The sequence below is a fragment of the Cannabis sativa genome, chromosome 9 (genome assembly GCF_029168945.1).
Source record: "Cannabis sativa cultivar Pink pepper isolate KNU-18-1 chromosome 9, ASM2916894v1, whole genome shotgun sequence".
In the NCBI taxonomy this organism is placed as follows: Eukaryota; Viridiplantae; Streptophyta; class Magnoliopsida; order Rosales; family Cannabaceae; genus Cannabis; species Cannabis sativa.
The window spans coordinates 5573268-5598070 of NC_083609.1; the positions used below are offsets into that span (position 1 = coordinate 5573268).

Consider the following 24803-nt stretch of genomic DNA (forward strand, 5'->3'; position numbering starts at 1 on the left):
TAATGTCACCATCAACGGTGTAAGATCTGATAATGCTAAGGAATTACAATTTGAGAATTTGTTTAAGAATCTAGGTATCCTCCACTATCATTCATGTGTTCATAGGCCTCAGCAGAATTCTGTGGTTGAAAGAAAGCACCAACATCCTCTCAATGTTGCTCGTGCTTTACTCTTTCAATCTCACATTCCTCTTGCCTATTGGAGTGATTGTATTACCACTGCCACATACCTCATAAATAGGACCCCCACTCCCAACCTGAAACAGAAATCCCCTTATGAAATTTTGTACAGAAAAATGCCTAGATATGACTATTTAAAAGCCTTTGGATGTTTAGCTTATGCCTCTACTCTTAATGTGTCTAGATCAAAATTCTTTCCAAGGTCTGCCCCATGCATTTTTCTTGGTTATCCAGCAAGTATGAAGGCATACAAATTACTTGATCTAAACACAAATAGAGTGTTTTTTAGCAGAGATGTTCATTTCCATGAACACATTTTTCCCTTTGTTGGTATTAATTCAACAGACCACTACCATGATTTTTTTCACCTTCCTACTGGTCCAGCTGATCCTTTTCCAGCTTCTCTTTTGCCTGACCATAATCCCAAGCAACCAGACATTTCATCTAGTGTCCCTGCTACTGGTATACCCGATTCTGGTATACCTCTTTCTGGTATGTATTCACCACTTGATAACACCCCACCTCCTGCTACACAAACTCACACCCCATTTGCTTCTGACAAACAGTCCAATATCACTTCTGATAGATCTACAAGAACCATTCATAAGCCCTTTTATTTGAATGATTATCATTGTTTTTTAACTAACTATAAATCTCATGTTTTGTCTCAGGATCTTGATCAGTCGGTTCTTTATCCTCTCTCTAAGGTGATTGATTACTCTAGATTTTCTCCCAAATTTCGAGCATTAATTCTGTCCATTTCCAGCCTTACTGAACCTGAGTCTTTTGCTCAAGCTCATGGGATACCAGAGTGGGATAATGCCATGGATCATGATATTGTTGCCCTTGAAGCTAATGACACTTGGACAGTGGTTTCTTTTCCTTCTCATCAGCATGTTATAGGATGTAAGTGGGTTTATGAAATCAAGTTTAATGCCAATGGTAGTGTGGAGAGGTTAAAAGCTCGATTGGTGGCTAAAGTATATAATCAGCAAGAAGGTATTATTATTCTGAAACCTTTGCTCCAGTCACTAAACTTGTTACAGTTAAATTGGTTCTTGCCTTAGCTACTATTAATGGTTGGATATTACATCAACTTGATGTGAACAATGCATTTTTGCATGGTGACTTGCATAAGGATATTTTTATGACTCTACCTCCAAGGTATAGTCCTAAGGGGGAGCTTCCACCTAATGTTGTTTGATAATTGAACAAGTCTTTATATGGTTTAAAGCGAGCATCTAGGCAATGGTTTGAAAAATTTTCTAATGCTCTAATTGAGGAAGGATTTCATCACTCTGCCACTGATCATTCTCTCTTCATGAAGTTCTTTGGTACTAGTTTCATCATCTTACTTGTCTATGTAGATGATGTTATTCTAGCATCCAATGATCTACAACACCTGGCAAAATCGAAGAAGAGATTGAATGACAGATTTAAGTTAAAAGACCTTGGTGACTTGAAGTATTTTCTTGGATTGGAAATAGCTAGGGCTGTCAAGGGAATTTTTGTGTCACAAAGGCATTATGCACTTCAATTGCTTGAAGACATTAGATACCTTAGAACAAAACCTGTCACTACACCTATGGAGGCTAATCTAAAGCTGAGCCAAGATAACAAGGATGATTCTTTAGCAAATCCAACACTGTATAGGAGAATCATTGGTAAACTTCATTACTTAACTATCACTACACCCGATTTGTCCTATGCAGTAAACAAACTAAGTCAGTTTCTTGTTACTCCTAAAACTAGTCACATGACAGCAGCACAAAGGGTACTGCAGTATGTGAAAGGCACACCTACACAGGGAGTTTTCTTCTCATCCAAATCAGAGATTAAACTGGAGGCAGACACTGATTTGGATTGGGCTGCATGTCCAGATACTATGAGGTCAACTACTGGCTTTTGCATCTTTCTTGGAAGCTCGATCATCTCATGAAAAAGTAAAAAATAGCACAATGTTTTGAGATCTTCAAGTGAAGCTGAATATCGTGCTATGGCAAATACAACATGTGAGATTGTTTGGTTAAGTTTTGTTTTGAAAGAGTTGAAGATTGATTATCAAGGACCATCACTTTTACATTGTTATAACAAGGCAGCACAACATATTGCAGCCAATCCTATTTACCATGAGAAAACATGAAAGCATATTGAGATAGATTACCACATTGTGAGAGAAAAAATTCAAGCAGGAGTCATAAAGACAGTCCATGTCTCAACCAAGGATCAAATTGTAGACTTGTTAACAAAGCTACTGTTTCCAACAGAGTTCCAAGCTCTCAAAGACAAGATGGGATTGCAAAACATTCATTCCACATCTTGAGGGGGAGTATTAAGTGAGCTTTTGTATTCTGTTGTTAGTTGGAAAGAGTTGTTTAGTCTGTTATATTTTCAGTTACAGCTGTTAGTTAGCTGTCAGTTAGTTAAGCTCCTTTGGATTCATATATAAAGTTGTTGTCTTCATCAATGAATAATACATTTTGTTTCTTCTCTCTGTTATCTCTTTTCTCTCTTTGTAAAATATATCCAAGGACACCATATATTTTAAAAAATAAAGTAATTACTAAATTGTGTAATTACCATCTTAGTAATTATATTATTACGAAGTTACTTCTTTTTAAAAAAAATGAGATAATTCATTAACAGACACAAAATTTAAAAAGTCTCAAAGTACAAATAAAGTTAAAAATGAGATAATCACAAGTTTTGTGGAACCCTTGGCTATCTCGAGCTCTATCCTTTGTAATGATCAGGATGTTTAATTTTATATTATCAATTAACGTTTTCATTTCAAAAAAGTACAAAAAATTAAACAACAAAATCTATAAAAAAAAAAACAAAAAAAAAATACCCAACCACCAACCACGGGATCCATCTAAAGCCTACTTCTAAACACACCTTTAATTATTTTATGATGGAATATGGTTGCTGTGTGGGAAAGCTCTCAAGACATGAGGCATTTGTCTAAGAATGGCAGCCAAATTGGTCAACATTGGCCATTGCTGCCTTCTTTATATTTTGACTATAAAACAAGACAACTACATAACCTATCATCTACTTATTACATTTGATAAAAGGGAGTATTTTTTTTTTTTAATAAAATTTTACCAAAGAATTTTTACATATATATTTTTACGGTATTTTATAAAAATAATATGAAAAAATTACAAAAAAAAAAAAAACATAAAAATACTAATAATAATAATAATAACATACAAATAATAAAAAATCAATAATAAATTAATAAGAGTATAACATAAAAATATATCAAAACTCATATTTTCTATAAATAAAATTATAAAAATCGTAAAAATACTTAAAATTTCGTACAACTGTATCTTTTTAATTTATTTATTGTTTTTATAATTTGTTAAATAATGCCTTTATAATAATGCTTGTTTATCTATGTAATCTGTTATATATGATTATTCTTTATATCAATATCAAAGTTTATCTATGTAATCTGTTATATATGATTATTCTTTATATCAATATCAAAGTTTGATCAAATTACGGCAACACATTAGGATTAATATGGAGTAATATACAAGAATTTGAATTACTCTACTTATTACTTATTATTAAAATCGAGCCATATACAACAATTTGTTATGGTATTTGAGCCAAATCAAACAATGTCAAAAGCTTGTGACACCTAAGAAATATAAGAGTGTTTGCAGTACGGGTAGTATAATTTTTAACTATTTGTTCAAACTAACTCGTATATGCAGTTTTTTTAATTTCCCAAACTACACTTACATTGCGAAATTAAAAAACCACAAAAATTGCACTGCGAAAAATAGTGCAGTGCGGTGCGATTTATACGGTTTAGACTATCACTAAATAATTAAACTATCACAAATACAACAAAGCTTGAGCAACCCTTATCAAAAATACCATAAGGCTTGAAAATAAATATGAAAAAAAAAAAAAATTCAACAATACAATAATTAGTGAGCTTGAGTTGGACTTTCACATATTGAACTTAAATAAATATAAACATTGATATTTTTATAATATGCGGTGCAATGCGGTTTAAATCGCATATTAACAATTCAAACTGCAAACTGCACTGCACTGAAATTTCAAACCACATTTTTTTTTTGGATGTAGACGGTTTGGATGGTGTGGTGAACACCCCTCCTAAAAAAGAAGTTCTTGGTTGACGAGTATAGGCCCCCACTTAATGGACCACTCAATGAGGCTCATAATTTTTTAATTTTTTAAAATGCCATTACTTTTACATAGCAAAAGGCTTTTTCAAAATTACCATTTTATATGTAAAAATTAAAAAAATAGTAAATTTGGGTCTCGACTCTCACCCATCTCAAGGCCTCCCTGTCCGAGTACAAAGTAAATAAAATGTTTCAAAAATTATTTATTGACAATAAATAATGAAAATGTATTGACAATATGTAGTTATTTTCGAATTTTTTTAAGATTTTTTGTTTATTTTGTATGATTTTAACTAAAATAGTGTCTGGTTTCAAAAAAAAAAAAAAAAACTAAAATAGTGTCAGATATATGTATATTAATTAATATCATTTTTTTTTCAAACTTAATTAAAAAATAAATCAGTTAGGCCTGCTTTTTTCTTGGCGCCAACGTAAAGTATTATAAATCCTAATCCTAAAAGGAATAAGGAACTATCAGTAGATTACTTCTCTATAAATATGCCCCTTTTCCTCTTTCACAAACTCAAATATTATTACTGCCTACCTACGTACTTAGCACTAATACTAATACTCTCTCTATTTCAAGTTTCAAGGGCTCATTTTAGAATTTGATCAAATTAATTTCACAAATTAATAATAACATTTTCCACCATGAATTCTCTGTTCAGTAGCTTCGAAATTAGGGGTGCTGAAATCTTATTTGGGGAGAAATTTTTTTCTTCTTGGTTGATGAATAACAAAGCGTCGACAAAGAACAAAGTGATGACGAGTAGTGATGAAGATCACAAATCTCTGCCAATGAAGAAGCAGAATGAAATGAGATTGGGTTTGGAGTTTGATGGACTGAATTTTGGGGAGACCTTCGTGACTAGTAATACTGATAATCAAGATAAGAAACCCCTCTCACCGAAGGAGACTAGGACTACTCACACCAAGACCATGAACAAGAAATAAATAAGAATATTGGCTATGGAGTTTGACGGATTGAACTTCGGCAACACCTTCGTCTCCTGTTAATTTGATTCACTAAATATTTTGGACAAATTTCTACTCATTTTTTTTGTAATTCTTTCTAAGCATATCTAATTATGACATGATGACGATCATTTTATTTTTGTATTTTCATTTTATATTAGTTTATTTTAATTCTATAAACATTTGGAAATTTATATAATTTACACATGTTAAAAATTCACCATTTTATAATGCGTACTAGCTAGGATCAAATTCATATACTAAGGTTTTTATTTATTTATTTAACTTAAAGAAAGAGCTTGTTATTATAAATTATATCATTATATTCTCAAAGTAAATAAAATTATTATCCAACACTAAATAAGTTTGTTTTCCGCTTGGTTTGTGTAATAAGACATGATTAAACATGGAAATTAAGAGATTATTAGTACTATATGACTAATTAAGTAGTAAATTATCATTGTATGTACATTATTATGAAAATAAGTCCTACATTAAAAATAGGAATTTGTGATATAATTTTTCAATAACGGAGATTATTATACTTATTTTTTAGACTATTTATTAGCAAGATCGAAATTAGCAAGATCGAAAGATAGGTCTTTTTGAATGGGGAAGCAAGTGTGAAATATGATATGAAATTAATAATAATAGTATGCAAAGATATTTACACTTCCAGAGAACATAGTATTATTTATTTATTTAGGATTTTTTGTAATTTTTCATTTTGCCAATGTGGAAATAAAATTTGAAAAAAAACTAAAAAAAAAAAAAAGTACATCGTGAAAGTTTTAGATCTAAAGATCTAAATTTATAGCCTGCTTATAATTTAGTTTTTTTAAAAAAAATATCTGTAGAGGATATTTCTTAAAATAAAATGTGTATATATAGTTTTCAAAGAATAATGAAAAGTATGATGAAAAAAAAAGAATAATAAAGAATAAATAATAATTATTGAATCTTTTTAATAACAAAGTGAGAGAGAGAAGGGTGGAAAGATTGATTCCATCAAAGCAGTGAATCGGATGATATTTGGGTTGATCGTAAACCAATTATGGGGATATACGGTTTGTTAGAGAGATATGTGGCTAAGATGATTTTTTTTAATTTAAAAAAAGATTGTTTAATTTTTTGAGTTTAATTATTGGGTTAAATTTAACAGAATATTCTTTTATTTTTAAGGTATATTCTGTTAAATAAGAAATGTCGTTAGATAGACACTTTTAATATATAAAGATATAGTTTAACTATTATAAAAATGATAGTTCTAGTGCTTAGTGTAATTCAAAGGTTCAATCAATCATAATTACACATTAAATATTTTTTTAAAAAAATTAAAAAGTAAAGATTGGAAATTGATCTCATGATCTCTTGTTTAAAGTAAAACCTTTTACCAATTACCACTATACCAAACAATTTTTATTATATTTTATTCTTATTTAATATTTTATCTATATATTAATATTTTTTTTTTCACAAACTCTGAGCGTTAGGGGGCCCGAGGCGCCTAGTCCGCTTAGCCTCAAGGCGGGCCTTGATTAGACAACAAAGTGACTTGTTCGTTACAGTTTGATTGTTATTTTATAGCCAAGTTTTTCCACTGAAACTTTGTCTTCTAAGGAGTAGCCATTGATTAGTTTTCAAAAACAACTTTCAACGATAATGTGCAGCCATCTCTATTTGTTATTTTAGAATTTTGTAACATTATTAGATTTTATTTTGCCCCCAAAAGAATACATTTGATAAGTAGCAACTCTCACACTCTTATTAGAAGAAAGATGACACATAGGGAACTTGAGAAACACATATTGTGAGATGAAATTCAACATGTTTTAGTTGTTGTATGCATCAGGATGGTCATTAAGGTATTTTTCAAAGAGCTTGAATAGCTGAGAAGCCTTCTCTTTGCCTTGTTTAACATCTTCTTGTTAGACATTTATATATATAAACTGAAATGTATATGTTTAAGTATTAAGTGCGGAATTAATCAAACATATACACTATATAACTTAAGGATCGAAATACCTCCAGCCATTGAATCTTGAGCTTCAAACCCACATAAGCTTTGATCTGCAAAGGAAATTGACTACCATGGGTAATCGGGCTTCCTCGCTCTCTCAACTCTCTTTAGATGGCTACTCTCTAATTAATTAAAATTATATATGTTATTTATATGCATTATCTCAAAATAATAATTTGAGATATGAATTATTTCAACTTATATAGAAAACTTTTATCATCATTTGCAAGTAACATATTGTCTACGTATGAAACAAATATTACTCCCACTAATCTTCTGGTATATGATTATTTCCATAATTCTCTTCTCAAACCTAAAGGAAAAGATGATATAATACCAATTTGTGAGATGTTTGTTTTAATCTATAGGTAGACACTTTAAGCTTGCATATGTTCACCACTTATTAAAGGAAAATCTTTATGGCAGTCTGTATACATTCTCCTCTAGTTCACTGTTTGGAACTGATTAATGAATTGAAACGAGCAACAAATGCCAAGGTCGATAATAGAATCATTTATAAAAACAAGTGAGAATATAAATCTCTTTTGTTATTGATTCTTAGTTCAAAATGAACTTCTTAGCAATTTTATATCTTTATGTTTCTCAATGTTGCCTAATGAATATTATTGGTGAAAAAACTTATGCTTAATTAATGTTCTCCACCCCATTAGGCAACTTTACTAAAGATAAACTTTATTGCTCTTTAAGATATTCATTTCTTCATTCATGGCATGTTGTACTACAACTTCAATTCTTTATCATTCTATAATTTAATTTGTGTCTCAAATTAATATTGTAGTTGAACTCTTATTGTACAAAATGTAATCACTAGAAAACATTGATCAAACTGTTCTAATAAGTCATCTTAAGGATGGACCAACAAACTCTTAAAAGAGCAAATGGTTCAATAACATGTTATTTTAGAAATTGTAAGCAATTACTAAATAACATAACTTATTAGAATTTTACCAATGACTTGTATATTATTAATGATTAGTTATGAATTCTCAATAACCATTAATCTTAAGGGTTGTTGTGAATCATAATTAATCTAACACTTGAGGTGGAAGTTTGAGAAAATATGAATGATCTTTCTCAGAAACTAGGTTCCTAGATTGATCACTCCCACTGATCAAGTCAATTCTTAATTCCACAGTTCTAGTGTTGTGAGATGGATAATAAAATATGTAACCCTTAAACCTTATAGCTTTTCAAATGAAATATGCTCATTTATGGTTTAGGGCCCAGATCTTTTCTTTGACAATTGTACTCTAACTATATATGGGTGTTTATAAAATGTGTACATGTCATCAAGTCGGTTTTCAACCTTATCACAACTCAAAATATGTTTGAGAAACAACTTTGGTTAGAACACGATTCGATATGTACACCCCATTGTTGAGAATCAATAGACAAAGATTTAGGAAAGATTGGAGTTTGCTATGTAGGCTCCACCCCATGTCCAAAAATGCTTAGTTTCTTAAATTTGTCACACACTATGATTTAGGTGTACCAGGCATATGTATTGGGCAATGAACCCATGCTTTTAAAGAAACTTTGCAAATGGACTGGGAGTTTATCCATACTCATGAATTTTAATGTAGTATTCTCCATTTTATTATTGATCTCACTATCTTAATATGCAAAATGCACTATTTCTCTACTTAAGATTTAAATGTCTTTGAAACATATAAATCTATACTTTTGTAGAAAAATAATTTATGTGAGTAATCGTTAAAAATGAGATGCAAAATTTGAGTCCATGTCTTCAAAATTAATTGACTTGTATGATTTCTAATATGATAGAATTCTAGTATGCACCGATTTTGACTTGTTGGAATACATATTCTTAATGAAATTCACACAAGTTCTAAATAAAGTTAGTAAAATCTAGTGTAATGAAGATCCCCACCATTTACTAACATTTATTCTATTTATGGAAATATGTTCCATAATTTTTGGTGCTATAATGTAGAAGAATTCTTATTAATAACACATTTCTTATTGTCAGATTGAACTTGCATATCTTTATGAGTGACATCATTTGTAGTAAAGACCTCTAAATGTGTCTAAATCAAGTTTCAATAGAATCTTGGAACATAAAGATCTTTGCCAATTTTAAAACAAAGCCACTACTATATTGCTTGTTCCTTAAACTTCTAAATGTGAGAAGTTATCTTGTCTGTGGATAAGATTTGCTCACAGTTACTGACTTTCTTAGGTTTATTTGTAAACCTTGCAAGAAATTATGAATGTGGAATAACAATCTAAAATAATCCACTATGTGTTAATAATCACATTAACTATATTAGAATGAATTCATACACAATAAATTAAAATTTATTGGTGATAATAAAGTGTGATTTATTTTTCTTAATTATACAGTAAAAACTGTACATTTTAGATTAAGTTATCAGAATAAATTTTTGGAAATTTCTACTGGTATGGAAGAAATATATGAATAGTGAAGTAATAAAATTACATATATAGTTTTGAGGTTTAAATGAATCATGTTTTTACCAATGAATAAACATGCTTAAATATGAAATCTTATTAAACAAAAATTGCCTGTGGGCTAAATTTTTAATTTAATAAGATTAGATTTAGATGTAGATTATGATAGATTTACACAATTTATGAAAAACTTAAAGTTTAATATTTCTATCTTAATGAAAGGTATGAAACACTTAATTATTTATAAATGTTTCAAAATTTTATACTTTATGATAAAATTATTAAATTAAATCTACATAATTTCCTGTGGAATAAATTAAGAGAATTTAATTTAACATATTAATAATGTGAATATAATAAAATCCCTGTAGGGTAAGATTATTATGTTCACATAATTCATGTCCATTATGTGATCTTAATCCACTTAATATATATAAATTTATATAATTAAGGATGCTGTGGCTACTCCCTAATTATTTAAAATTATGTGGTTCACTAGACACCAAAGTATAAACTGAAGATTAAAATTTTACTAAATCCAAAATTGCCTGTGGGCTAAATTTTAAATTTAATAAAATTAGATGAACTTTATGATAGATTTAATTAAACAATTAGTTTTAGAAAATGAAGGTTTATTATCTATCTTTAATTAAATTTGTGATAACACTATTAAATTAAATCCCCATAACTCCCTGTGGGGTAAATTAAGAGAATTTAATTTAACATATTATCCTAATTAATTATACAAATATAATAAAATCCCTGTGGGGTAAAATTATTATACCTATATAATTAATTACAAGTTATGTCCATTAAGGTGAATTTTAATTAATATATAATTTTATACAAATAAGGATGCTGTTGCTACTCCCTAATTATATAAAATTATATTTTCACTTAGACATTAGGTATTGGGCTCTACCTAAAAGTAATTTCGTTATTAACATAGTAGACAATCACTGAGATTAATGCTCCTAGTGTGGTCGTCCGAAGATCATTAAAAACCGTTCTAGATATGAGCATTTGTCCCAAATTCATGTTTTCTTATGTCAAACCACAAAATTACTTACATTTTATTCATATTTTATTCATTTTAGGAAGTTTTATGAATATTTTATGAAGTTTTATGAAACTTAATGTGCTATATAAAATATTCAACCTATCTTAATGTTTGAATATTTCTAAATATATCTAGCACTATAAAAGGAATTTATGTATAGCATTTAGATCATACAAATCTAAATTAATTGCATTAAACATAAATTTGCCAAATAAATACAAATTAATACAATTATTGTATGATAATAAATTAAATGCTTAATTCCATAATATATAATTAATTATGCATTTATGACCATATAATATCTTAAATATTTATACTAATAATTAATTTGTATAAATAAGGTAATTATACAAATTAGTACAATTAATTATATGGAATGAATTAAATGCAAAATTAAAGACTATACTTAATGGCAGATTTTTCAAATTTTATTAATTTAAACAATAAATTACATAAATTTGGTAATAAATAATTAAATGCACAATTATAAAAATTGCACAATTATTACATGCCTAAATAAATCATGTAATTAATTACCATATTAAAACAAATTTCCATTTTCAGTTTATACTAAATAACATATTAATTCTAAATATATGTATTAAATTAAAAATGGAAATTAATGAATGTAATTTATTGACTAAATTAACAATAGGAGAATAATTTATATTTCCAAATAAATAAAAAATATATATAAAAAAAATCGAAATTTTTTCCCTTTTTTTTTTTTTTTTTTTTTTTTTTGAAAAATACACTGCCATAAACGACATGATAAAATTTCTTTAAACTTCCAAAAATCATGAAATCAATTCCAAATGAATCTAAATGCAAAAATTAAGACATTCATATAGATTTTATGCATCGAAAATACATAAAACAAAGACTTTAAAAATCACCAAAATTTTCTGAAAAATAATTTTGAGATTTCTTTGTTTTTTCAAAGTAGATTTTCATGCTTAGAACAATCTATATTAATATATGAATGTATTAATACATATACAATATATATATAAATATATATACATATATATATACAGAAAAATAAAAATACTGTATGTATATATATAAACATGAAATGTATATATGTATATATTTGTATATAGCATTTAGATATATAAATAATATATATATATACAACATATATACGTAATGAAATGAAGAAAATATATATATATGTATATGAATATATATATATGAACTGAATGAATAAACAAGTATATATGTATGAAAATATATATGTGTATATATAATTGAAATTGAATGAATATGAATATATAAATATATACACAAACGAAAATAAATATATATATCAACACTGAATTAAATATATATATATAAACACTGAATTAAATATATATATATAAACACTGTATATACGAGTATATATATATATATGAAACTCAAACTAAAATCAAGGCAGAGATAAAAACCGCTCTGATACCAACTGTTAGACATTTATATATATAAACTGAAATGTATATGTTTAAGTATTAAGTGCGGAATTAATCAAACATATACACTATATAACTTAAGGATCGAAATACCTCCAGCCATTGAATCTTGAGCTTCAAACCCACATAAGCTTTGATCTGCAAAGGAAATTGACTACCATGGGTAATCGGGCTTCCTCGCTCTCTCAACTCTCTTTAGATGGATTTTGCTGTTATGAACAGAATGAGTGAGGAGCTCGGGGACCGAGACCCTATATTTATAGGTGAGATACTCCATCAGTATCTGCGCCACATTAATTGTCAGAATATTTTGACAATTAATTCAGGAAATCAAATCAGGTAATGAATATAGAAATCTGACCATATATAGAATATTACATAATTGATTTTGTCCAGATTTAATGAATATAAAATATTCATTTAACAGAAAATCAATTATTTATTTATTTCCTTAAATAGAAAATCATTTCCTTAATTAGAAAATAATTTCCATAAATAAAATATTCTAATACTTCTTCCTTAATTTCAGCATCATTAATAGTGTAGTACTTGCTGACAGTGTTAATGACAGAGCCAACTCCATCAGGAGATGCCACCAACTTTGTCTCATAACAGATTTTCTCAAGCTTATCTGTTAAAGCATCTCCTTCAATCAAAGTGTAAGAGTGACACAAGTTGTCTTGGTCTATGGAATCTACTCTGTGTTTCACATACTTAAAACTACTCCCTGCAAAATTATAAATTACACCAAATATTAACCTCAAAACTTGCATACATACAATACAATGCTAATCAAATTATACCTTCACCAAAAGTGATCTTCTTGATGGTTCCAGCTCCTCCATCTCCTTCAAGGGTCTCAACTTGTTTGATTGCTTGAGGGGCAATCTTTGGGATAAGGTTGTCCCCATCAAGGATCAAGGCCTTGAACAACCTAGTTGGAGAGATGTTAGAGCTGAACTCGGTTTCGTATACGAAAACACCCATGATGGCCTATGAAAGGATTGAAAATGATTAAAGAGAAGAAGAAGAAGAATGTAGTTGAAGTTGTAGTGGGTTCTTGTGTGTTGAAAAGATGAGAATATGAGGTTGTATTTATAGGTTAATCTTCCATTATAGTGTCTTTAAGCAATTCTATTATTTAAACAAGTTGCTGCTACATTGTTTTAGATATATATTTAAATAGGTGTGAATATTGTTAGTCTAGTTAGAAAATTATAAATTTTAATAATTAGTATTTTAGTCAAAGAAAGACTTCCCTAGAGTATTAAAATAAATATCTAAATGCTGTAGTCCTTGGCAAAAAAAAAATGACACTATTGATTTTCATGTGCACAACTATAACAACTGTGTAGATTTTCTCTGCTTTAGCATAAATCAAGGATATAAAGTCATGAAGAAATTTATGTCCTTGTCTTTGCTATGATTTCGAAAGTAACTAGATTTTTTTTTTTTTGAGAAAAATACTTGTTATTATAAATTAAGAAAGGTCATTTACAATAACAGAGTAAATTGGTGGAGGAAATAACTCCAACCAGAAACAAGCTTCATCCAACTCTAAAGTATACTTTGCTAACCCGTGCGCTGCCATGTTAGCAGAACGTTTAACATGTACAACAGTAACTCTAGGGAAAAATGATAAGAGACTTACATCTAAAATTAGATCTTTAAAACTAGAAATGGCATTGAAGGGACTATTTAAAGCTTGAGAGACCATTAAATATTATTTAATTCACTAAACAATTTGATCCATGCTATCATCAAATACAGATGAACAATGATAGTTTCCTTTAATTGAAAACAGAGAAGCTATTAATTTTTCAAAATGTTGATTCTTATGGTTAAAGATCGTTTTTCTCTTCATTAATTGTCTAATTTCAATAGTTGCCAAAATTATTTCTATGAAGGAATATGGTAGCTGAGGTGGGAAAGCTCTCAAGACATGAGGCATATGTCTAAAAATGGCAGCTAAAATGGTCAACATTGGCCATTACATTCTTTATATTTTGACTATTAAACAAAGAGAATTGTTAAAAGGCACCGTTGGTGCCCAGCACTCTCTTCGGTATCATATTGCTATAAGTGTAATTAAATATTGAGTCCTATATAATTTAAAAAGATAACTTTTAGACAATATCGCTAACTAATTATGGGGCACCACTTATGAAAAATGCTTAGCATGCATTACTGGTGTCCAATAGCAATTCTCTTAAACAAATTCGTTTTTGGTGGAACATTATTAAACAAATACATTGCATATCATCTAGCTGAGGTACATCTTTATGATAATGCTTGTTTAGCATTGTAATCTGTTAAATATATAGGGTTATTCTTGTATCAATATATTACCCAAGTTTGATCAAATTAAGAACAGCAAGACAGCAGATTAGGATTATTGTTGGACAACAGATTGAAGTGTTAGGTTTCCCAACACCAACTTGATCTGCACAAAACACAAACAGAATGTTAGAAACAGAGCTAAAATGATGTCAAAAATTTAAGCAAAATAGAATTAAGGGTCACAATAACATAATAATAAGTTGTTCTTACAATTATATTTGCTAAAATTATCCTTGTTAAAATTATATTTGTTAATATAATTAATATTTTTTTTATGTAGTATTACTATCAAGAATCCATATGTTAAAAAAAATTTAAAATGTGTCGACACCGAATATGCTAATAGATACAAATAAAAAAAAATTAAAAAAAAAAACTAGTCGATAAAAACATTTCAAATATTTTTATAAGAAATTGGAGGATCTACGAGGATGCATTAAAAAATCCTCTAATTGATATGACTCTAGAACAATGGCAAAGACAGTATGAATAATTTACTAGTCCAACTTTTCTTGCTCGATCTAAGCAAAACAAGATTAATCGAGAAAAGATGAAATGCGTTTCAACCCAATGAACAAAATCTTTAGTTCAGAGACGACATGAATTAGTAAGGTCGAATATAATTGTAGTTAAGTTATATTAAAGATTAGTTAGCTATGTACAATACATTTCATGTAACTAAAAACACAAACAAAAATAAATAAATAAAAACGCAAATAATGGTTGTAATTTTGCTTTGTTGAAATACATGTGAGACTCGTGCTTATTAATTAGGAGGCGCAGCATATTCATTTAAATAATATTGTTTTTTTCCACTTTAAAAATATGAAAAATATTCATTAGGGTGCAAACAAAATAGAGTCGTAAATATATTGAATAATATAATTTAATATGCCCACTTAGACATCAAGCTCTCATAGCTCAGTTGGTTAGAGCACCCGTTTAGTAAGCGGGAGGTCTTGAGTTCAACTCTCAATGAGAGCAATATCCGATTTTATTTTTAAAAAAATACAGTCATCTATTTCACTTGAAATCAAATATCACTAAGCTACTCTGTATTTGATTTTGAACAAATAATTTGATCATATTTTTCTTCTTAGTATATAATGAACAAATAATTTGATCATATTTTTCTTCTTAGTATATAATCTGGTACTTTTAGGTAGATTTAAATATACAGTATTTGTTTTCGTTATGATCTCTTTCAACAAAATATTTAAGTCCACTATTCACTCACCTAAGTCTAAGTAACATACAGTGTTTGAGGTAGTTATGCAAATAATTATCAAAAGGAAGCTATTTGTGCAAAGTGAATATATATAAGATTATTTTGCCAAACACTTCCATTTTAATTGATAATTTGGTGAATGAATTATGATGATATTTAGAGAACCTTGTAATTCTTGTTTTTTTTTTTTTTTTTGAAAGGTAGTACCTTGTAATTCTATGATATAAAATTTGTATTCTCTTGTGAATTTCCCTCAAATATCACCTTTCTATGTGTTGTAAATGTTGTAAATACAATGTTTTCAAGCGATGATTGAAGTTTTGAATTGGGCTCATGCAAATCCAAATCCAAACCGAGGCCCAAGCGTTTCGCTTCTCTCAGTATATGGGCCTACAATTTGTACAGACACCAAAGATCCCCAAGAATCTGGGCCCACTAAACCACATGCATCATTTCCAAATTTTCGATCTGCAAACAAATCGTTGAGTTGATTTGAGAAAAAGTAGAAGCACAGGCACAGAAGAATATCCTCATGTTAGAACCATGTGCAAATAATATGAAATACTCATTTCTTAAAATAAAAAAAAAATAAAAAAAAAAAAGAAGCCTACTGTACCATGTGAACTAATAAATATCTTAAACAAAAAATACGCACATGCATAAAACCAACTCATTGCTGTTTTGATTTGTATCATTCCTGAAATGACAAGTTATAACAATTTGGAGTTTGGACCCTCCAAAAATAATAATAATAAACAGCAGTTGCTGCTTCACTTTATGATGCTGACTCCAACAAGGTTGCAACTTGTAGAGATTTTATAAAAGTTGGGAAAGTAAGTGAGAGAACTCCATTCCCATCATATCCCAACTCCTTTTGCCACATGAAAAAGTCTCAACTTTCACCCATTAATCTATATCTCAATCTCAAACTATTACCAAGTCTACACAAACCCTAATTGCATATTATTGTACACCCCAAAAGGTTACACTCTCTATCTAGTTCGATACTCAGCAGAATTTTTTAGTTAAGTTTTATTTATTTTTTTCACAATTGCATATGCGTCCTAGTTTTTAGGGACATAAAATTATGAATAAATACTTCAAACAGTTATTTATCAATCGTATAAGAAAAAATACATGTGTACAACAAAATTTAAATCTTACTTTTGATATTGCAAAGTACTATTCTCATTTTTTTGAAAATTTATAAGTAATCTTAAATAATTACAATATACAAAATGATAGAAATAAAAAAAACTATAAAGCTTTTTTATATGTCGAAATAAAAACAACTCTTTTAAGGGGTTAAGGAGTGTTTTAAATTAGAGATATTTGCACGGAGATACGTGCATTTAAAAATAATTGTATGAATGCCCTCTTCTATATTAATGCTGGGTTTTTTTAATAATTGCACACACGCATACCGATGTTCACCTTTCTTAGATTGAAGTAGCTCATTTCGTTTTTAATGCAAATTTCTTCTTTAACATTATCAACTCATGTATTGTACTTGCTAGCTGCCCTACTCTCATTTGTAACCAAATAATTATGAAAAAAAAAAATTAAATAACAAAAGATTGATTTACCTTTTTTTCCTTAAAATAAATAAATAAAAAAAAAATTTCCTCATTTCTTTTTTATTTTTTTTCTTACTTAACTTTTATCAGTATTTTAAAATTTTAATAAAAAAAATTTTCAAATAGGCACATCTGTTTTTTTTTTATTATTACTTTTAATTAATTTATTACTTTAATATATGTGTAATTAACTTTTAATACGAAAAGAATTCTTTCTCATTTTTTTCTTTTTATGTGTAAACAATTTTTTTTACCACACTGATAATTATTTAATCTCAAAAATTACACTATTATAATATATTTTTTAAATTGATTATTTTAATATGTAAGAATCATATATTTATTTGTTGTCCCTGGAAATGATAACCAAAATGAGTATAGTAACATTTTAGTTTCTTTTAATCATTATGTAAATAATAGTAAAGCTTAAACAAAATTCAATATTATCAAACAACTTCATAAGTTACTAAAAAAATACAATATAATAAAAAAATTTATAGTAATTTATGATATTATTTGATATGTTGAATATTATTAAGTTTAAAGTTTTATTATTTTTTATTAACAAAAAATAAAAAAGAAACATTAAAGTTACTTTTAATATTAATCGTTATTTTTTGGAGACAAAAAAATTTATATTTTCTCACATATTAAAATAATTATTTTATGGGAAAAAAATAAAAAAATACAAAAAAGGAAAAAAAATTACAAAAATACTTTGGGCCGGCCCATTAAACATTTATACAGTCCACATACAAATATTTACAAAAATACCACATGCACTAAGCCTTCAGCTGTACAGAGCGAACCATGAAGATGAAAATACGCGCTCGTTTCAAAACCGCAAAACAACCAAAATGAAACCAAAACAAGAAAAATACAACTATTAATTCTGGCAAAATCAACTGGAAAAGAATACCTGCAATGATCTAAACTGAAAATGACGAAAAAAAAATCAGAAAAACTGTGAAGAAACTGAAATTACACATTTGTTTTCTATTTTATTCGATCAAAATAACTCCCCCTAATATCGAAATCTATATTCATGAAATGTAGATCTGTAACAAACAGATCTGGAGCTCCCACTAAATCCAAAACAATGTATGATGTGAAAAATTAAAAAAAAAACCTCATGAATAATACATCTACGTTATTCGATCAAAATAACTCTCCCTAATATCGAAATCTATATTCATGAAATGTAGATCTGTAACAAACAGATCTGGAGCTCCCACTAAATCCAAAACAATGTATGATGTGAAAAATTAAAAAAAAAAACCTCATGAATAATACATCTACATTATATACAGTTGCATTTTGATTTATTTTTTGTTTTGGTTGCCTTATAGTTGCATTATCGTTTTATGATAGTTTATATATTATGCAAGAATTTAATTTGATGGGGACTAAGAAATAGTAGTTATACATAGTAAGTTTTGTGCAAATAGTTGCATATTAATTTTATAGTGAAATAACATATGCAAGTAGCAAAACTATAACAAAACTACAAAACAACTGTATGCAACTGCAAATAGTTGCCTTATAGTTGCATTATCGTTTTATGATAGTTTATATATTATGCAAGAATTTAATTTGATGGGGACTAAGAAATAGTAGTTATACATAGTAAGTTTTGTGCAAATAGTTGCATATTAATTTTATAGTGAAATAACATATGCAAGTAGCAAAACTATAATAAAACTACAAAACAACTGTATGCAAGTGCAAATAGTTGCCTTATAGTTGCATTATCGTTTTATGATAGTTTATATATTATGCAAGAATTTAATTTGATGGGGACTAAGAAATAGTAGTTATACATAGTAAGTTTTGTGCAAATAGTTGCATATTAAATTTATAGTGAAATAACATATGCAAGTAGCAAAACTATAATAAAACTACAAAACAACTGTATACAAACTAAAATACAGGAAAAACTCTTTGAACATCAACATCCATGATAAATCTCATTGTTACCCATTGATGATATAAAAATGAGACTGACCAGGTTAATCTAATCTATTAGCTTTGCCACCTTTACTCATAAATCTTAATCATGTTTGTCCTAATACTTTTCTAATATTAATTTTATAACTCTACTCACGTCAATACTACTATAAGCATGAATTAGATCGTTTTCTTTTCAAGTATAGAATATCATCGGTAATTGTTTCTTATTATTTTATTTTGTTATCTAATTATTTCGACGTGGCTTTGAGCTAGTCCAGCGAGAATGAAAATGACATTAAAATTGTACGAATTTATTTGTACATGCTTATATCAGTTGAATGGCCTAGTCAAAGTCTTCTCTTTTGTCATGAAAGTATTTCAGAAGCTGTAAAGTTAAACTAATAAGTTAAAAAGATTTAATTAAAAACTGAAATAAATTAAAAATAAAAAGAAAAGAAGAAAAAAAGAGAGTGAAATGATGGATTGATTGATAGAAGTCAATCCTAGACCTAAGCAACAATATATAAGAAACTAGCTTTAAAATTAAAAATTAAAACTTAAAAATAAAAAGAAAAGAAGAATTGTTATGGAAAAAAAATTAAAAATTAAAAACTGAAAATAAAAATAAAAATTAAAAATTAAAAACTGAAATAAAATTAAAAATTAAAAATTAAAAACTTAAATAAAATTAAAAAGAAAAAGAAAAGAAGAAAAAAAGAGAGTGAAATGATGGATTGATTGATAGAAATTGAAAAAAGAGATGGAAGAGAGTAGGATTTGATAGATGATGGATGGAATGATGACTAAGTGGTATTTGTGTAATAAAACTAACTTTGTAAGTAAAAATGTAGACATAGGCGTGTAGAGGTATTTAGGTAATAAATTGTGCAAAATGGATTTTTCATGTAAAAATTTCTTATTTCTTTATATATTAAAAGTGTCTATTTAACGGCAATTCTTGGTTTAACGGAATCTTTTAAACTTTTTCTGTTAACTTTAACGGAGGATAACTCTTCCGTTAATTAATTTTTTAATAACTAATAATCGTTATTCTTTTCTTATGTGTCAAACACACCATCAGATGCAACTCTTTTCTTTCTTTCTCATCCCCACTTACGAAGCAGAATAGAGGTTGATGAGAATCGAAACAAATAAGAACGAAGGCCGGGCTCAATCGACTCCCCCAAAAGGATCACGAGCAAGGCTTCGAGACTGCCTACGATGGCAAGTTTAGAGGTAGCAATGACGACGACCGCCACCATCGTAAACAAACAGAGGAGCAGAATCACACTCCCGATTGAATCAACAGGAAGAACAAGTTGTCTTTTTAGGTTTGTCTTTTTAGACATGATTCAAAATATTAAAATAAAAAATCTTAAGCATTAACAAATTTCAATCAATTTTATGTGTTAGTCCTAATTTTTGTATCATGGAGCTTTGGGTTTTTAGTTTCTATAAATCCCCGATACAAGAATATGATAACGATATCCCTTACGGTTATGGGTAAGTGAAAGAAATTGGTCCCAATGAGTGATACATACATACCAATTTTGTTGAATTAAGCTGATATGAAAATGAAATGAAAAGTTGAATATCGCAAAGCCTAAGACTGAATGATTTGGGTTTTTAAATTTCTTTTGTTACTTTCTTAGATTTTGATTAGTGTTCAGTTACTTTTAGGTATTTTAATTAGTTTTCTTTTATTAATGTTGTAATCTAGATAAAGAAATAGGTGGTTTGAGAGATGAGACTGTTCAAATTGAGAAAGAGATTAACAGAGTTGGAGATTCCATGTCTAGCAAGATGAACATTCTTCAAAACAAGGCTGATGATATTGGAAATGTAGCAGGGCTTTCATTGGAAAAACAAAAGGAAGTTCTTAAAGGGCAATCTGAAGCTCTTAATGGGCTTCAGTCGCTCACTCAATTTCAGTCTAAAGCTCTAGAAGAGAGCAGGTATAGCATTATCACTATTCATTTCATCAAATATTGTTTCTTTTACTCTTAAAATACATAATTGTTTCATACTGTAATCTAAATTGCAGGGCAGTTTTGCAGCAGTTGGCTAATTTCGGTCATGAACAACAGGAAGAGCTTCTTCAGCGACAGGAAAAGCTTCAACAAGCACATGATCATCTGGTCGAGAATTCTAAGTCCATGTTGGCTGCTCAGGTAAATATTAAAGAAAACAAAGTAAAGAGATTTAAAATTAACAATACTCAAAAGAGAGTATGTTGGACCATGTAAACAATTCTCTTCCTCAGGTGCTAAATCACTAATTACCATTCAATTTTCCTGAATTTTGAATTTTTATTTTTTATGAACGAGTATCAACATGCTTAATAGATTCTATTACTGTTACAGGTGGAATTGCAGAAAACATGAGCTTTATTTTGAGACAATTAACTGATCTTACTCAGTTGGGTACTTAGAAATATGAAACTAAGACACCTGTTGGATATACAAGTATCAAGATGATGGGTATGCATTCTAATTTTGGGATTGCCTTTTGCATTTGTACTTTTTATGGTTAACTTTAACATTTAACATTTTGGATTTTGCCTTCTGGATGTTAGTTTGCATAATGCCCTTTAGGATTTTTTATATCTCTTGACATGGTTTATTCTTGAAACCCATGGAGGTATCTTAATCATTTCATGTTTTTCAATTGTTAGGGATGTAATTATATTTTACGGTAAAACATATTGTTCCTTATTAGTTGTGCAATATTTTAATTTACTATAAGTTTTGTATATGATTTTTGTCATTTTATATCTCCATCAAAAGATCTTATTGTTTGATGTTGCACCCTTTTATTGGTCCTTGTCTTTTAAAAGCCTTTGTAACAATTTATCAATCTAAATGTGTGTTGAGTTTGAAATATCGGCATTTTTTTATTCTTTGATAAGGTATTTTTTTCACCTGTACAATTTTTGGACTTGGAAGGGTCGTAAGATTCATTATGTTGTACAAGGTGAAGGCTCACCGGTTGTTCTCATTCATGGTTTTGGTGCTTCTGCATATCATTGGAGGTTTAGTACTTAGTACTCATCTTACTATTCTTCCCTTGTTCTAAATTTCTAATTAGATTGCTAAGGAAGTAGTGTAAAGTTTTGAGCTTTATGTATAAGATTCAAATATATGTTTCCTTCACTTACTTTGATGATGACAATAAGTAATTTTATTTCAGATATTACATACCAGAGTTGGCTAAAAAACACAAGGTTTATGCCATAGATTTGCTTGGATTTGGGTGGAGTGAGAAGGCAATTATAGAATATGGTATGGAAGGACCAGGTGGTGGATTTCTTGCAGGAGATTGTGAAAGAGCCAGCAGTTTTAGTTGGAAACAGGTAGTATTACTAATAATCTACAATAAAATGGCTAGGTTCTCTAATTACTTTGGGATGAACTTGCCTTCCAAATCACCATTTTGTTTGCTTTATTATTTGTGTAATTTTCAAAATGTGTTCTTATATTTCCCGTATGATGTTATGGAAGTATCGTCACTAATTTTGTTGCACCGATTTTTTAATTCAGAAAAAACTAAAGACGAATTGAAATTTCAGTGCTTAAATCGAAAACATTTTATCGCTCGTATTGAGAACATTTGATACCAGTTTTAGATAATCGAAATCATAAAGTAGCTCTGCATCATTTATTAATTTAAAACTACAGTATATGTTTAATTTAGATTTGTAGAATAATATTTGAATACTGAACTGTTCCACTTAGATAGATCTTTCTGTTTTTTTTTTTTGTTTAAATTTGAATTTGAATTAGTATTTATTTTTTGTATTAAATAAATGTACATTTGTTTTCTATTTAAAAGTTATTTGAATTTTATTTAAATTACTATTATTATTTTTTTTTTTTTGTTTTTCTAAAGTAGCTAGATATTTTTAGTTAGACTTATAAATATCACCATGAATTAAAGAAGAAGTGTTAATTGTACAAGCTTTCTACACATTCTTTTCTCTTGGACTTGCCTCTATCAGTTGACACAAGTAAACTTTTGTTATTTGTATCAATTAAGTATGCACCTGAAGACGATGAAATGTTAGACCAACATTTCTCATGTTACATCATTTATTTTTTTTTTCTATTTTAAGATCACACATTTTCTTTAATTTTTGTTACATCATGTTTGTCTTAAATTTTGCAGAACTTATATCTTGTTCCTCTAAATTTTTTATAAGTAAATAATAAATATTATTTTGTTATGACTTATATACCCAATTATATTTTACTAACTAAATATAATAGTACAAATATTACTTTAATAAAAAAAATCATTCGCATAATCATATCTTACAGAAATCTAAATAAAAATAATGAACTAAACTTTAAATAAAACTAATATTTACGTGCCTCGGAACGTAACCTTTAACTAGTTATTATTTATATATGTGTAAAATTTTAAAATAAATTTTTTAATGAAAAAGTAACCAATTAAATCTTATTTCCATTAAAAGCAACTAAATGGTTTCTTTTTCAAAACTCTCAAAACGTGAAAATACTTGAAAACAAGATTTTTTTTCAATTTTTTCCATTTTCGGTATTTGTTTTGAATTTTGGTATAAATGCTGATGTGGCACATCGTTATTTGTGCAAATAATTTTCTTAAAGATATTTTCATAAATAAAATCAATTTTTAGTATATTATTAAAAAAAAACCCTTTAAATTACCCTATTCTTTTTCAAACAATTATTATAAATTTTTTTGTTAATAAGGTATGTGGTAACATTATTAAAAAATTGTGGCATAAGTCCCAAAAAGTTCACTTTGATACAGATAAGTCTCTAATTTTGAAAAATGGCGCCCCAAGATCATGTTTCTTGTAAGTTCATTAATCTTCAAGTAAAGTGATTCGTTTGTTCATTTTAAAATTGTTACGTGTTGACAAATTATTAGTCTAAATTATAAATTTAATTTAGAATAATTTAATTTTTGTTTAAAAAAAAACAAATAAATTAATTTAAAAATTAATTATTTAATTTTTTTTCATTCTCAGCCCGACCCTTATTCTTCTCTCTCCCTTTCGTCTTCTTCATTAGAACCTCCATAGCCACCATAGTCAGAAGCTTCAGCCATCGTTTTCGCTTTTCCCACTCAGTATCCTATCTCTCTTGAACCCTAATCTCACTAGCCCCACACCATCGCATCACCCCAAAATTCAGGTCGTCGTCCTCAGGTTCTCCCTTTCTTCCCTCTAATTAACCCAGTGCTGCCATCATCACCTCTCTTCATTAAGCTCCACTTCTCTTAAACCCATTCGAACTACACTACCCCTAGATCAACTGGCGTCCCCTATTTATACAATGCCTTGTCGTTCCCATGCTTCCCTTTCTTACCATGTCCTTATTTCTGCCTATAACTGAAACATTCTGA

The 24803-nt window shown here is 28.3% G+C and overlaps 2 protein-coding genes and 1 non-coding gene across 6 annotated transcripts; 2 read left to right on the top strand and 1 right to left on the bottom strand.

Annotated features, from left to right (window-relative positions):
• Positions 1-7008: 7008 nt before the first annotated feature.
• Positions 7009-13441, bottom strand: LOC115722031 (major allergen Pru av 1). Its single transcript, XM_030651151.2, has 3 exons — positions 13121-13441; positions 12829-13044; positions 7009-7250 (listed from the first exon to the last, which is right to left on the bottom strand). The coding sequence occupies exons 1-3, from the start codon at positions 13302-13304 to the stop codon at positions 7162-7164; spliced, it is 489 nt and encodes a 162-aa protein (XP_030507011.1). The 5' UTR covers positions 13305-13441; the 3' UTR covers positions 7009-7161.
• A 2126-nt stretch (positions 13442-15567) lies between these two features.
• On the top strand, positions 15568-15641 carry TRNAT-AGU (transfer RNA threonine (anticodon AGU)). The gene has a single exon. It is a non-coding gene; the product is annotated as a tRNA-Thr (tRNA).
• Positions 15642-20151: 4510 nt separating this feature from the next.
• LOC115710320 (protein GAMETE EXPRESSED 1-like) lies at positions 20152-23018 on the top strand. 4 transcript variants are annotated; one of them, XR_009684401.1, is made up of 6 exons: positions 20152-20743; positions 21133-21367; positions 21457-21583; positions 21776-21892; positions 22321-22443; positions 22602-23018. XR_009684401.1 is itself a non-coding variant. In XM_061103800.1 (4 exons), exons 2-4 carry the CDS (start codon positions 21204-21206, stop codon positions 21794-21796), a joined length of 312 nt encoding a protein of 103 aa, XP_060959783.1. In that variant the 5' UTR covers positions 20152-20743; positions 21133-21203; the 3' UTR covers positions 21797-23018. The 4 variants fall into 4 exon arrangements, 1 of the variants encoding a protein (XP_060959783.1); XR_009684402.1 differs by having other exon boundaries at positions 22358-22443; XR_009684403.1 differs by lacking the exon at positions 22321-22443.
• The last annotated feature ends 1785 nt before the right edge of the window (positions 23019-24803 follow it).